Source organism: Alexandromys fortis, unplaced genomic scaffold (assembly GCF_014885135.2).
Source record: "Alexandromys fortis isolate MF-2015 unplaced genomic scaffold, M_Fortis_MF-2015_v1.1 scaffold_243, whole genome shotgun sequence".
NCBI lineage: Eukaryota > Metazoa > Chordata > Mammalia > Rodentia > Cricetidae > Alexandromys > Alexandromys fortis.
Genome location: NW_026068121.1, coordinates 1844474 through 1858134, shown reverse-complemented (window position 1 = coordinate 1858134; position 13661 = coordinate 1844474). Strand labels below are relative to the sequence as shown.

The 13661-nt window shown below is 44.1% G+C and overlaps 1 protein-coding gene across 2 annotated transcripts in view; it reads right to left on the bottom strand.

Moving 5' to 3' along the window:
• Positions 1–4403: 4403 nt before the first annotated feature.
• Positions 4404–13661, bottom strand: part of Adgre1 (adhesion G protein-coupled receptor E1) — a 76977-nt gene continuing 67719 nt past the window's right edge. For both annotated transcript variants that reach the window (XM_050125333.1, XM_050125334.1), the window contains exons 16-18: positions 9162–9356; positions 7198–7433; positions 4404–4587 (exon numbers count right to left, since the gene is read on the bottom strand). In XM_050125333.1, the coding sequence (XP_049981290.1) occupies positions 4419–4587; positions 7198–7433; positions 9162–9356 (600 nt within the window). In that variant the 3' untranslated portion in view covers positions 4404–4418. The remainder of the gene's footprint in view (positions 4588–7197; positions 7434–9161; positions 9357–13661) is intronic.

Below are 13661 nucleotides of genomic sequence, written 5' to 3'. Positions count from 1 at the left end.
CACAAGATGACACCAGCTATGACCCTAAGTAATAGAGGAGAGGGTGCCCGATCTGGCCTTGCTTTGTAGTCAGATTGATGAATATCTTAAATGCCATCATAGAACCTTCATCCAACAACTGATGGAAACAGGTGGAGACCCACAGCGGAGCACTGGGCTGAGCTCCCAAAGACCAGCTGAAGAGTGTGAGATGTGAGAATATGAACAAAGAGGTCAAGACCATGATGGGTACATCCACTGAAACAGTTCAGCTGAGCTAATGGGAGCTCACCAATTCCAGCCAGACAGGGAAGAAGCCAGCATAGGACCAAGTAGACCCTCTGAATGTGGGTGACAGTTGTATGCCTGGGGCAGACTGTGGGGCCACTGGCAGTGGCACCAGGATTTATCCCTGCTGCATTCACTGGCTTTTTGGGAACCCATTCTCTTGGATGGATACCTTGCTCAGCCTAGATAGAGTAGGGAGAGGGCCTTGGACCTTCCCCAAAGCAATGTTCCTTACCCACTCTGAGGAGTGGATGGGTTGATGTTTTCACAGTATAGATGAAGGGAATGGGAGGAGGGTAGAGAATGGGAACTGGAATTGGTATGTAAAATGAAAATAGGATAGCTTGTTTTAAAAAAAATCTAATTAAATTAAAAAATAAATAAAAGGCAATACAATAAAAGAACAATCACACTGATTGTAATCTGTCTCATAAACTTCTTGTCTAAATTTCTTCAACATCAGATCCAAAAGATTTATAAACCAGACTTTTAACCAGTTTCTATTACAGGTTTACCAACCCATAGGAATGGAGACAGAGACCTGAAATATCCAGTTACATCCTGACAAAAAAATAAGGATTGCCCAAGAACCTCAATGGCCCCATTCAACAGAAAGAAGTCTAATGATAATGACACCCCATTTCAAGCCCTTTTTGATTAATTATAAACAAAAAATGGGGGGATGTATGGTAAAAGAGGCTGGTGAAAGAACACCCTAAACCTGAGACCAGAGCCAAGAAAATACACCCTGCCCCTAACCTGTTCAGAAATTGAAATCCAAGAAATCCCTAAGCATGGAAACCAAACCCAAAGCATGAAATTCAATCAATCTCTGAACTCATTCCAAGCTCAAGAAATGAGATCCTACCAATCCCCACCCTGAAAATCTTCACTTTGGAATGTTTATCCCCTAAGAAACTCTATATAAATCTTTTACCTGTTCAGTTTGGGGCTGCCTTTTTCTATCCTGGCAGAGGAAACCACTGTCCTGTATTTTTCCATCCCCAAAAGTCTCTTGAGTGAGGTTTGTTGCAACAATTTTCTTTCACCAAAACAGGGTAGAGCAGAGATGTAACAACTTTTGCCAGAGCCCAGCAGAGCTGTAATGGTTCTAGACAGAGCACAGTGGANATGTACCTGCATAGGCACATGATATATACAGAAAAGTGGCTGGTGAGGCTCTGTCAGAAGAAGGAAGACAAAGGGGCAAAAGTCAGAAAGAGGCTGCACCTGGTGTCCTTGAGTTTTGAGACTTCTGAGCTGACACTGCAGAGCTTCTGCCTCAGCACCCACAGGGTCCAGGCGAGGAGAACAGAGCTGATCTGCAAGGTCAAGCAGAGGGTAGGTAGACCAGACACATAGACTGATCATAACCAATCTGACATAGAATTCTGGCCTCCAGTAACCCATTCAGGATGCCAGACTTCGATCCTGGATTTGTCAGATCCAAATGACCAGGACTTAATCAGTTACTGATGACTTTCCCAACTGATGCCTCTGCTTCCAGTTTAGGGTGAGCATCAGAAAGCCATCATTACTCCCGACTGACCACATGAGACACCCCACTTGTACTTAGTTGACCTGCTGCTTCCCCATGCTACAGCATCCAAAACATACTTCTTATGTCGTGAAACTGGTCCCTCCCTGCTCCTGAGTCCACACTGTCACAGTTATATACACCTCCTGTATTACAATAAAACAACCTTGCAACAAATTGACTTTGTTGTTCCCATGTTGTTGTTGTTGTTTTATTTCCACCATCTATTAAATTAGAATTGAAGCCAAGGTTGATGTTATTGATTATGACACAAGAGAGTTGGTTGATTCTCTTCAAAGGTATTTCCCCAGCCTCCTCAAAGTGGTTTGATGGTTGGTATTAATTGTTAACACCTAGGAGAAGGCAAGCCTCTGGGAACACCTGTAAGAGACTGTCTAAGGGTGGTCTCTAAGTATACAGGTGGGAAGTATCTTGACTAGAGGGAAGACTTGGCCACTGTGGGTGGCACCATTCCCTAGGCAGAGGCTTGTGTATATATGAGAGTGGAGAAACTGAACTGAGCACAGTATGCATGAGCTCATTGCTCATTGCTCTTGACTGTGGGTGTGATGTGATTAGTTATTTGACTTCCTGTGGTCTTGATTTTTCACAATGAATGTGTTGGAACTGTGAGCCAAATATGTCCTTTCTCCCTTAAGTTTCTTTGGTAATGGTATATTGGCGCGCACAGGGGTATTTGACTATAATTATAATCATTTTCTCCTTCCCTTTCCTCCCTTCAGTCCCTTCTTGCTCACTTTCAAATTCATGGCCTTTTTTGTTAGTTGTTGTAATATACATATATGCAAACATACGTGTGTGTGTGTGTGTGTGTGTATGTGTGATCTGTTGTTTGGCAGTATCTGGCTGCCTTTGTCGCTGTGGCTCTGCAATATAATTTGATTTAGTTTTGTTTCATGTTCATTATTATTTTACCTGCGTGAATGTCAATGTGAGGGTGTCAGAATCCTGAAAATGGAGTTAGAGACAGATGTTAGCTGCGATGTGGGTTCTGGGAATTGAACCTGGGACCTCTGGAAGAGCAGCCATCTCTCCAGCCTCAACTGCACTATAATTTGAGGTCAGGTATTGAGACAACTCCAGTCATCATCTCCTGATGACTTATTTGGTTATTTCTCATCTCTTATAGTTCTATGTAAATTCTTGGGTGATTTTTATAGATATGTGAAGTATTTTTATGGAAATTTCACTGAATATGTAGATTACTTTTGATAATAAAACCCAACCATTTTACTACATTAATTCTGCCAATCCAGAATCCTAGATAGTCTTTCTGTGATCTAGAATCAGATATCAATGACACGAGGAAAAAAGAACCTGGGGTGAGAGCAGAAACACAACTTCATAAGAAGTAGAGGCTTGAGAGAAGGAAAGTAGCAAGAGATAATGTTTGCCACATTTGACTTTGACAGCCAGTGTGACACAGTCTACAGTCACCACAGGAGAGAGTGTCAGCTGAGGAGCTGCCTGGGTCAGACTGGCCTGTGGCTATGTCTGTGGGGCACTGTCTTGATTGCTATCTTCTGTTGGAGCCCATGCCAGGGTGGGAGGTACCATTCTAACAGCAGATGGTCCTGGCATGTTTGAGAAAGCAATCTAAGCAGGGGTCCACGCCTGGACCAGCAAATGGCAATGCTTCTCAGGCTTCTATTTCAAGTGCCTCCTTGCATTCCCACCCTGACTTCCTGCAATGATGGACTATGGCTTTGTCTTAAAGTTCCTATTGCTGCAAGGAAACGTCATGACCAGGAAGCAAGTATCAGAGGAAAGGGTTTATTTGACTTATACTTCCACATCACTGTTCATCATTGAAAGAAGTCAGGGCAGGAACTCAAACAACACAGCAACCTGGAAGCAGCAGCTGACGCAGAGGCCATGGGGGTGCTGCTTAGAACTCAGGACCATCAGCTCAGGAAAGACCCTACCCACGATGGGATGATAGGGCCTTCCCTATCAATCACTAATTAAGACAATATCCTACAGCTGGATCGTATGGAGGCATTTTCTCGATGGAGGCTCCCTCCTTTTAGGTGACCTTTAGCATGTGTCAAATTGTCATAAATCCAGCCAGGATAGACCTGAAGACTGACATAAACCCTTTTCTCCTCGATAAGCTTTTGCCCGCATTTTACTTCAGCAACAGTAATGGAACCAAAACAGTACTCATCATCTGCAAATATCATTAGGTTTCTGCTTTTTCTCAAATTTTCTCATCTCAGTTTTTCTATTCATGACCATTGTTCTTCACTTCTTTCCTTTTCTTCCTTATTTTTCTTTTGAGTGCAGTGTCTTTCTATTTTGCAATGTAGCCCTAGCTGGTCTAAAACTTAATTTCTTATGTAGACCAGGCTAACATCAGACTGTCAGATATCTTCCTGCTTGTATATCCTAAGTGTAGTTAAATTCTTTTTACCTTGTCTTCCATTCAGCATCTAGACCTAGAAGAGACTGATGGATCTATTTCTCCCCTAAAGCACAAAGCATGAACAAGAAGGGCTGTTGTTCCTTCTAGATGTTTCTGTACCTGAGCATGATTGAAAAGTGACAGACAGAGAAATCACAGCCACCTGGGTGAAATCTCAAGAACCAAGAATCATATGAGTTTTGAGAGTAGAAGACTTTGCAGTGTGATGACACTTCTTAACTTTGGCTTTCCTTGGTGTCCAAAATGCACTTGAACACACTTTTTCCTTACCATGATGATCATGCAGACTGGCCCTAGGAAACTCCAGATGAACCCAGTCTCTCTATTCAGCCAACAGCTGTAGAGGAAAACACAGGAGGCATGAGCATTTGTCTCATCACACTGCCCTGGCAACTGTGCATTCTGCAGAACACTGACTGCATGGCGAGATGCATTTGGAAGCACTGCTGGTGGGGTGGGGCACACCAGTGTCAAATGGACCCAGATACACCATGGGCAAATACTCCTGAGACTTTGCCTAGGATGGAGTTCAGGCTGACGACTGATTCATAACTTTCACAGAACTTTCTTCCTCCATGCGGCGCTCCACTAGTACTCTTTGTCACTCAAACCCCAGCTCCAACATTTCCTCCAGTGAGAGCTGATTACTCACCATTCTTGACTAAGAAATATACTAGGGTCTTATCAGCTTCCCACCCCCTCTTCTTCAATGTTCCCTGAGCCTTAGGTGCAGCAGTGTTTTGTAGATGTTTCAGTTGGGACTGGGCCCCACAACTCTGCATTTTGATTGGTTGTGGTTTTCTATAATGGTTCTATCTATTGTAAGTTGCTAGGTTTCCTTGATGAGGGGTAAGGACTACATTTATCTGTGTACAAAAGAACAAATGTTTAGAATATGGTTAGAAATTATGCTGATTTAGTAAAGTACTGGTTATCCTTCAATATCTGAGACTTCACTAGCCTTTAGGAAACTGACAAAGGTTCTAGTACCAGCCATGATTTCCCTCTTGTTGGGCAGATCCTAAGTCCAGAACAGGTCTTGGAGAGCTGTTGGTTACTACCAAGGTGTGGAGACCACTGTTGCACATGTAGGGTTATCCTGCCTGGCATCACTGTTGTGGTTCATAGGCTTCCTATGGGGAAAAATACACCAGATCTCACCCCTCCACAAAGAACTGCTGTCAACTAAAAAAGGATAAACACGGGAGACGTAGTCTCCAGGGAACAGCACACCAATTGGTTATCCAATATTAAATGGCCAGTCCTGAAAGCAAACATACAAGCAGCACTGTGCAGTCTGAGCAGGTTTTATTTATGCATTTAGGAAAATAGTAAAAATTGCCCAACTAGGTAGTCTCTTCCTGGGAAATTAAATTCAGACAGTGTGAGTCTTCTATGTAGTGAACATTCTGGTGGCCCTGATACCAGCAAAACTAGAGGATCTACCCCTTCCTATGGCTCAGTGAGAGTTGAGCATTGTTAAAGTAGTGTAAAAAGCTATTATGCCAGCATTTAATAGTCAGGATAAGGTCCAATTACAAGGGTTCATTTTAATATTTTAATAAGTTTAAATATTGGTGTCCATGTTGAGTTGACTATATGATTGACAGCTATTACACACTTCCGAGGAACCCCTGCTTCCTTGAGAAATGGACTACCAGCCAAGCATACACCCTCATGTGAACACAGCTAACTTAGCACACCACAAGGCCCTACCTCTCCCTGAGGATCTGTAGGCAGCTATTAGTTTCTGGGAGAGAGAGAGAGAGACAGAGACACTTTCTTCAGTGGTGCAGCTCTGGCAAGTTACCCACACTCCTGGAAATAATCCCTCACCCATACTCTATAAGTAATCCCAATTAAACTCATTGTGGCACCCAAAAATGACATGAAAGTTGAGATGTCCTCATTGGGAAGATGGAGATCAGCAGGGTCAGTTGGAAGCAATTTAATTTATGTGGACAGACCCATCTCACTATGAGCAGAACCATTCAATATTCTGGGGATCCAAAACCGTGTAACTGGAGAAATGTAACTGAGAACAAGCAAGTGAGCATGCGTGTGTTTATTTCTCTATTCTTCACTGTGGATGTCATATGACCAGCTCTTTGATGTTGCTTTTTAGCTTCCCCATAATGATGGACTACCACCTGGAACTACATGCTAAAATAAATCCTATTCTCTCCTGTCAAAGTAGTTTATCAGAACAAGAGAAATGAAACTATAATGCCTCAAACCTGAGTACTATCAAATCTCTGACTTTTATAGCCTAGACCTGTAGATGCCTAGCTCCTGAGGCTGAGAGCTATAGGTATCTGCACCAGCCTTGAACACCCAAGGGCCCACACCTTCCACCCTGGAATGTTTCTCCTTATCTATACACATATCTTTCTGGGTAGAGTGAAGAGTTTCCATCTGGTCAATCGGTAACATTACTGCTAGAGTGACTGCTCCTAGTGGCTGCATAAGTGTTTTGTAGTTTGAATGTTGTGCCAGTTAACGTTTGTTAACTCAGTACAAACTAGAGTCACCTGGGAAAAGGGAATCCCAACTGAGGGATTGCCGCCATTAGATTGGCCTGTGGCTATACTTGTGGGTTATTTTCCAATGCTAATCAATAAAGGAGGTCCTAGCCCACTGTGAACAGCACTATTCCTAGGCAGGTGGCCCTGGGTTGTAAAATGCAGCTCAATGAGCATGGCTATGAGCATGCCAGAGAGCATCAAGTCTCCATAGTTCCTGACTCCAGGTTCCTACCTTGAGTTCCTGCCCTGATTTCTCTGCCATGATAGATTGTTCCCCTTCAAATGTTCTTAAGTAAAACCTTCATACCTTAATTTCATTATTATTTTAGATACTTTTGCCATGGAAACCATTAAGGTAGCTAGTACAGCCATCATCACAAAGCCTGGAGCAAGATCTTCAAAAAGAAGAAAATGACACTCACATATTATGCATCCCATAGCCCTGTGGCTGTACGCTGGCAGAGATCACGACAACCAGGCCTGGAAGCCCATAGCCAAAGGCACAGAGGTGCAGCATCTTGATGTTTCGAGAGCTGAAATAATTCACCACCTTCAGGTTTCTCACCATCAGGAAGAGCATCACTGCCTCCACCAGCATCCAGAAGAAGCAGGCAAGGAAAAGATAGTGCAGAAATCCCGCAATGATGGCACAGGCTGTCTGCAGGGGAGAAGTCTGCATATCAGGATCCTCCAACACGGGCAGAAGGTTGAGGGACAAGAACAAGGGCGGGATGGCCTCAACTGGGGTTCCTCAAACAATCCAGCCTCTTTTTTCTGAGCATAATGTAATCACTCCTTCACCATGATGGAATAGTGAATACCCAAGCCAGGTAGCCATGGCAACAAAAAGAGAAAGGTCTATGGTGATGGAGCTAATAAAAGGGGAAGAGAGGAAAGCCGCCTGGGACTCCAGGTGCTACTTACTCCAGGTTTCCCTCAGCTGAAAGTCACCCTAGAAGTTAGTGTACATGAGCAAAGGGAAGAGGTTAATGGAGGGAGGGGCTCTATGATGCAGCCTCCATGAAGACGTCATCCATGATGGTGTGGGACATATGCAGTGATGCAGCTGTTTAGGGGTCCCCCAGACTCCTGTAAGTAACCCTTCATCTGTGCTCTGGAAGCACTATGCACATTTGTTCACCAACTGGACCCGTGTGGAAATTAGTTTGTCATCAGCCAGTATTTCCCCCAATCCACGCACCAGGGTGAGGAAATCCATTCCCAGCACCCTGATACAAGCCAGGCTGCACACCGGTGATCTACTAGTAGGGAACAGAGACAGGGGCTGCCTAGGGATCACAACTAGCCAGCTGAGCCTAGTTGCTGAGTTCCAGATCAATGAGAGACTCTGTCTCAAAATAGCAAGGTCAAGCCAAAAATATGGCTCAGGTGATCAATGCACTTGCTCCCAATATTGATCACATGGAAGGAGAGAACCAACTCCTACAAATTGTCCTATGTATTCCATGGCATGTGCATGTGTGCACACATTCAAATACACACCCAGACAAATAATATATAATAAACAATATTTTGAAGCAGGGGTAGTAAGATACCTCTGTTTCTAAAGTACTTGCTACATGAGTGTGAGACTGGGCCAGAGTTCAGATCTCCAGAGTCTGTATAAGTGCTAAGTGGGCATACTGGCACACCTGCAATTCCAGCTCTGGAAGGAAGCCTGCTAGTGAGATGATTCATATTGTCCAAATCTGGATTCCACAGTAAGAAATGTGGAAGAGTGATTGAGGTTGAGTCACTACAGCAAGTTCATATGCACACTCGCGTTCACACAGATGCAAACACACATACACGCATGCATATGACACATACAGGAAGAAAGAAAAATTAGAACAATAGGAAGAAACAAAATAATTCATAGAATGATCAAGGAGCTGATTTTAAACTGACAACTGTCATAAGAAGTCAACCCAGTGAGAAGCTGACTATGATGGTTAGCTTCCTGTCAACTTGACACAAATGAAATTCAACTGGAGAGATGGAACTTTGATAAGACTGACCTGTAGGCAACAGTGAGAGGCATTGAGATGGGAAATCATTGTGGGCAATACTATCGCTGGGATGGTGGCCCTAGGTTGTATAAGAAAGCAGACTGGGTATGCCAGGAGAAACAAGCCAGCAAGCAGCTTTCCTCCATGGCCTCTGCTTCTTCTCTTGGATTCCCTAAACAGTGAACTGTGACATCAAAGTATAGGCTGGAATGAACCCTGTCCTGCTCAAGTTGCTTTTGGTCATGGTATTTATCACGTCAACAGAAAGAAAACCAGGATACTGGCAGTGGCCCTGGGGAGGGGACTAGATAGTGACGAGGAGAAGAACATGGGAAGATGGTGCAGCTGCATTGGAACACAGTCCAAGGGTCACTAACCTGGTTGTCCGTCTTGTCTACACCCATGAGGAAGAGAAACTTGGCCAGGAAGAGACACACACAAAGGTGCAGGTGCATGTAGGTGTTCTGGTTCTGAACAGCACGGCACAGCAGGAAGGTGGCTATGGCCAAGGCGAGGCACACCAGGGAGATGACTGTACCCACGTGGCTGATGACATACAGGGAGAATTCCATCTAGCAGGAAGGAAAATCATTGTTGGCCTCACAGTAGAACTGAAATTCATCTTCAACCCCAGAAAGAAAGAAGAGAGCACCTTATTCAGACCTGAACTGGGAGGAGAGTCCCAGGGCTTCTGTCCCCTAGAGTCAAAATAATCTGAATGTCATCCAGGAAACTCTGAAAATCCCAATAGCATCTCTGAGTACTCACTCCCACCCCCAATGTTTGGTGGCCTTCCATACTGGAGAGAACATCCACAAACTACAATGTCCATAATTGCGTGCTGTAGAAATACTGGATGTAGTATTGATTCTCCAAGGAATATGGACATTTGAGAATGTAGAAAAAGAGGAAGCTACCAACCATCTGTAGGTATGGGTAAGCTGTGGCCAGAATCCACACCCTAACTCTTTAACCCCACCATTACCTAGAGACGGAGCATACATGACCCTAGCAATCTCTGGGCCCTTTTAACTGAGCTGTGAGGGGAGGGAATCATGAAGCTCCTATATCTCCTTCATCACTCAAAATTTCTGAAGCAGTTTCTTCCTCTGGGTTTGAACATTACCCAAGATGCTGATATCTGAAACATTTCAGCTTAGGATGAAACTAACAGTCATACTATTCATTAATGGGTAGCTGTAAAATTCCTGGTGCCTTCTCTGTGTTAAAGATATTGCCAGGGTCCTCTACACAATGTTGTCATACACTGTTAAGATAATTGCCCACAATTTTGCCAGCTCCCAGGTATAAAAATTTTTGATAAGACATAAATACCTCAGCTTGCTAATCATAAAAGGAGGAGCACAATAAGAACTGTCTTGTTTTGGGTGCACGTGTACACGTGTGTATACATTGTATGTGCAGGTACACATGTTCACACAGGCACATGGAGACCAGAGGACAGCCTGTGCTCTGTATCACAATAAGGAATATCATCCACAGGGACTTTCATCAGCCTGGAGCTCACTGACTGGATGAGCCTAGATTACTAGTGAGTCCTGGGGGTCCATTGTCTCTGTCTCCCACGACTGAAGGGATTCCAAGCCTGTGTCACCACCCCTGACTTTTGACATGGGTGCTAGGAATGAACTCAGATCTCCATGTCTCAAGGCAAGCACTCGTCAGACTCAGCCGTCTCTTCAGCCCATGGCTGCTCTTTATGGCCATATCTATAGAATCACAATAAATCATATTAGTACTTATAAATGTATCTTGTCGTGTTAACTGTGTGTTAGTTTTTTTTCTTCTTCTTGCTGCTTTACATGAGAGCTGGGTTCCACTCAGATAGGCTAAATGACTTATCCAAAAACAAAAACATGACTCCCACAGAATCTGAAAGGGAACATTATTATCATCCTACTGTAAGTCCTAAGCCCCACCATCCCCTACAAGGGTCTTGGTACCTCTGTTGTAGGAAAGTGCCCCTTCTGTTGTGTGATATTTTGATCACATTCTGACAATAAAGCTTGCTTTGAATCAGAGGGCAGAGCTAGTCACTACCTGACAAATATAACCATAGAGTTTAGAGGACTAAGAACAGACAGAGAGACAGGAAGTGGTAAAGCAGGAATTAGAGAGGATCTCAGTCCTTTCAGATGCAGGAATTGAAGAGATAGGAGGTCACTGGTGGCTTCTCGACCGCTGCTCTCATCATTCAGGTTCCCATATCTGACTCCTGATTTTTTTATTGATTAAAAAAAATTGATAGGCACAGAGTGGACCAAGAAGAGAGAGAATAACTCCCCAACTAGACATCCCAGTCTCTAGGCTCTAGGCACTGGGGCAAAACCCGGGCCCTTCCCCCAACTTGCCTCACCTTCACTAGCGTTCCAGGAGTCAAGATTCCTGCTGGTAAACAGCTCTAACCCCACATCAAGCAGACCCTGTGAGCTACAAGTCCTACTCCACCCACAAACCCACCCATGCCCAGTGACCTGAGATGCACAGACTGCAAATGCAGAAAGCAGACCAATAGGTGAGTGGCCAGCTCCCGAGCTGGACATCCCAGGCTCTAGGCCCTGAGGCAAAACCCAGGGCCACTCCCTCACCTGCCTCAGCACAACTACCCAGGCAACAGGCAAGCCTCATGTAGGTAGGCTGTTCCACTCCCGCATCGATCAGACCCTGTAAGCTACAAGTCCCATTCTGCCCCCAAACACACCCATCCACAGTGACCTTGGCAGCTCTCTAAGGCACAGACTGTGTCTTCACAGAGCAGACCAAGAGGTAAGTGGCCAGCTCCCTAGGTGTTCAGTCCAGTCTCTAGGCTCTAGGCTCTAGGCTCTAGGCTCTAGGCTCTAGGCTCTAGGCACTGGGTCAAAACCCTGGGCTGCTCCCCTACCCGCCTCAGCTTTTCTAGCTAGCCAGTAGGCAAGTCATCTGCACGCTGGCTCCAGCACACACCCATCAATCAGATCCTGTAATCTACAAGTCCTACTTTGCCCCAAATCCCACTCATCCATGGAGACCTCAGCAGTTCCCTGAGACAGAGAGAGCAACTTCACAGAACAGACCAAGAGCAACTACCTAAGACACAGACAGCAATTGCAATGATCAGTCCAAGAGAGGAACCCTGAGACACAGACACCACCTTCAAGGATTGGACCAAGGGACAAAGACACTTCCAACACCAGTTGGAGAATGAGATGGGTAGGTGCCATTGCAGGAATACATTCAGCACCCTAAAAAGCAACATGGCAACAGAAGAACCCAGTGGTCATAAAACAGGAAGACCTGAACATCCTAACCCAGAAAAAGCAGAAGAAAACAACCTTAAATATAACTTTATGAAGATGATAGAGACCCTTAAAGAGAAAAATGAAAAAACTCACTTTAAAAAATGGAGGAAAAGGAAAACAAAAAATTAGAAGAAACCAATAATAAATCTCTTAAAGAAAGCAAAGAAACACCATAGAAAAACAATCAAACAGATGAAGCAAACAGTTCAAGACTTGAAAACTGAAATGGGGCAATAAAGGAAATACAAATCAGAAACACAGCTTGCTCTAATACTGAGGGGACTTGAGAGGTGAGTGACAACCATCCAGTGGGACACCCCACTCTCTAGGACCTCCAAAGTGGGACAAAACCCTGGGGCCCTCCTCTAACCCCCTGAGCTTTTCTAATCAGCCAGCAGGAGAGATTCCTGCAGGTAGGCTTCCGCATTACCCAACCCCATCCACCAGACCCTACAAACTACTAGCCCCGTCCTGCCCCAACTCCCCTATCCTTCTGCAACCTGGTGGAACTCTGAAACACAGCTTTCTCCAATACTAATGGGACCAAGAGCTTGCTACAACACTGAGGGGACTAAGAAGAGAGGACCAAGAGAGCAAACCAGGAGAAAAGACCAAGAGAGCAGGCTTAGAGAGACCTCAGAGGTTTCTTGCAACACAGACATTGACAGTATAGCAGACCAAGAAAACTTCCCAAACAATCCGACAGCCACTGCAGGAATTGGACCAAGATGCAAAGACACTGGCGAACTCATTTGAAGGAAGAGATGGGTACACGCCAATGCAAGAATTCATTAGACAATCTAAAAATCAACATGGTAACACCAGAACCCAGTGGTCACACAACAGGAAGAATTGATCATCCTAACCCAGAAGAAGCAGAAAAAAGGTGACTTTAAATTTAACTTTATGAAAATTATGGAGACCTTTAAAGAGAAAATGAAAAATTCCCTTAAAGAAATGGAGGAAAAGACAAACAAAAAATTGGAAGCAATTAATAAATCCCACAAACAAACCCAAGAAAACCAAACAAACAGGTGAAGGAAACAGTTCAAGACTGAAACACTGAAATAGAGGCAATAAAGAAAACACAAACTGAGGGAATTCTGGATATGGAAAATCTGAGTAAATGAATAGGAACTACAAAGACAAGTATAACCAACAGAATAGAAGAGAGAGAAGACAGAATCTCGGGTGTTGAAGAGACTGTACAGGAAATAGGCTCATTGATCAAAGAAAACATTAAATCCAACAAATACATCCAGGAAATCTGGGACACCATGGAAAGACCAAACCTAAAAATAATTGGGGTTAGAAGAAGAAGAACTCCAGCTCAAAGTCACAGAAAATATATTCAACAAAATCATGGTAGAAAACTTTTCCAACCTGACCCAGCAATGCCACTCTTGGGAATATACCCAAGAGATGCCCGATCATATGAAAAGGGCATTTGTTCAACTATGTTCATAGCAGCATTATTTGTAATAGCCAGAACCTGGAAACAACCTAGATGTCCTTCAATGGAAGAATGGATGAAGAAAGTGTGGAATATATACACATTAGAATACTACTCAGCGGTAA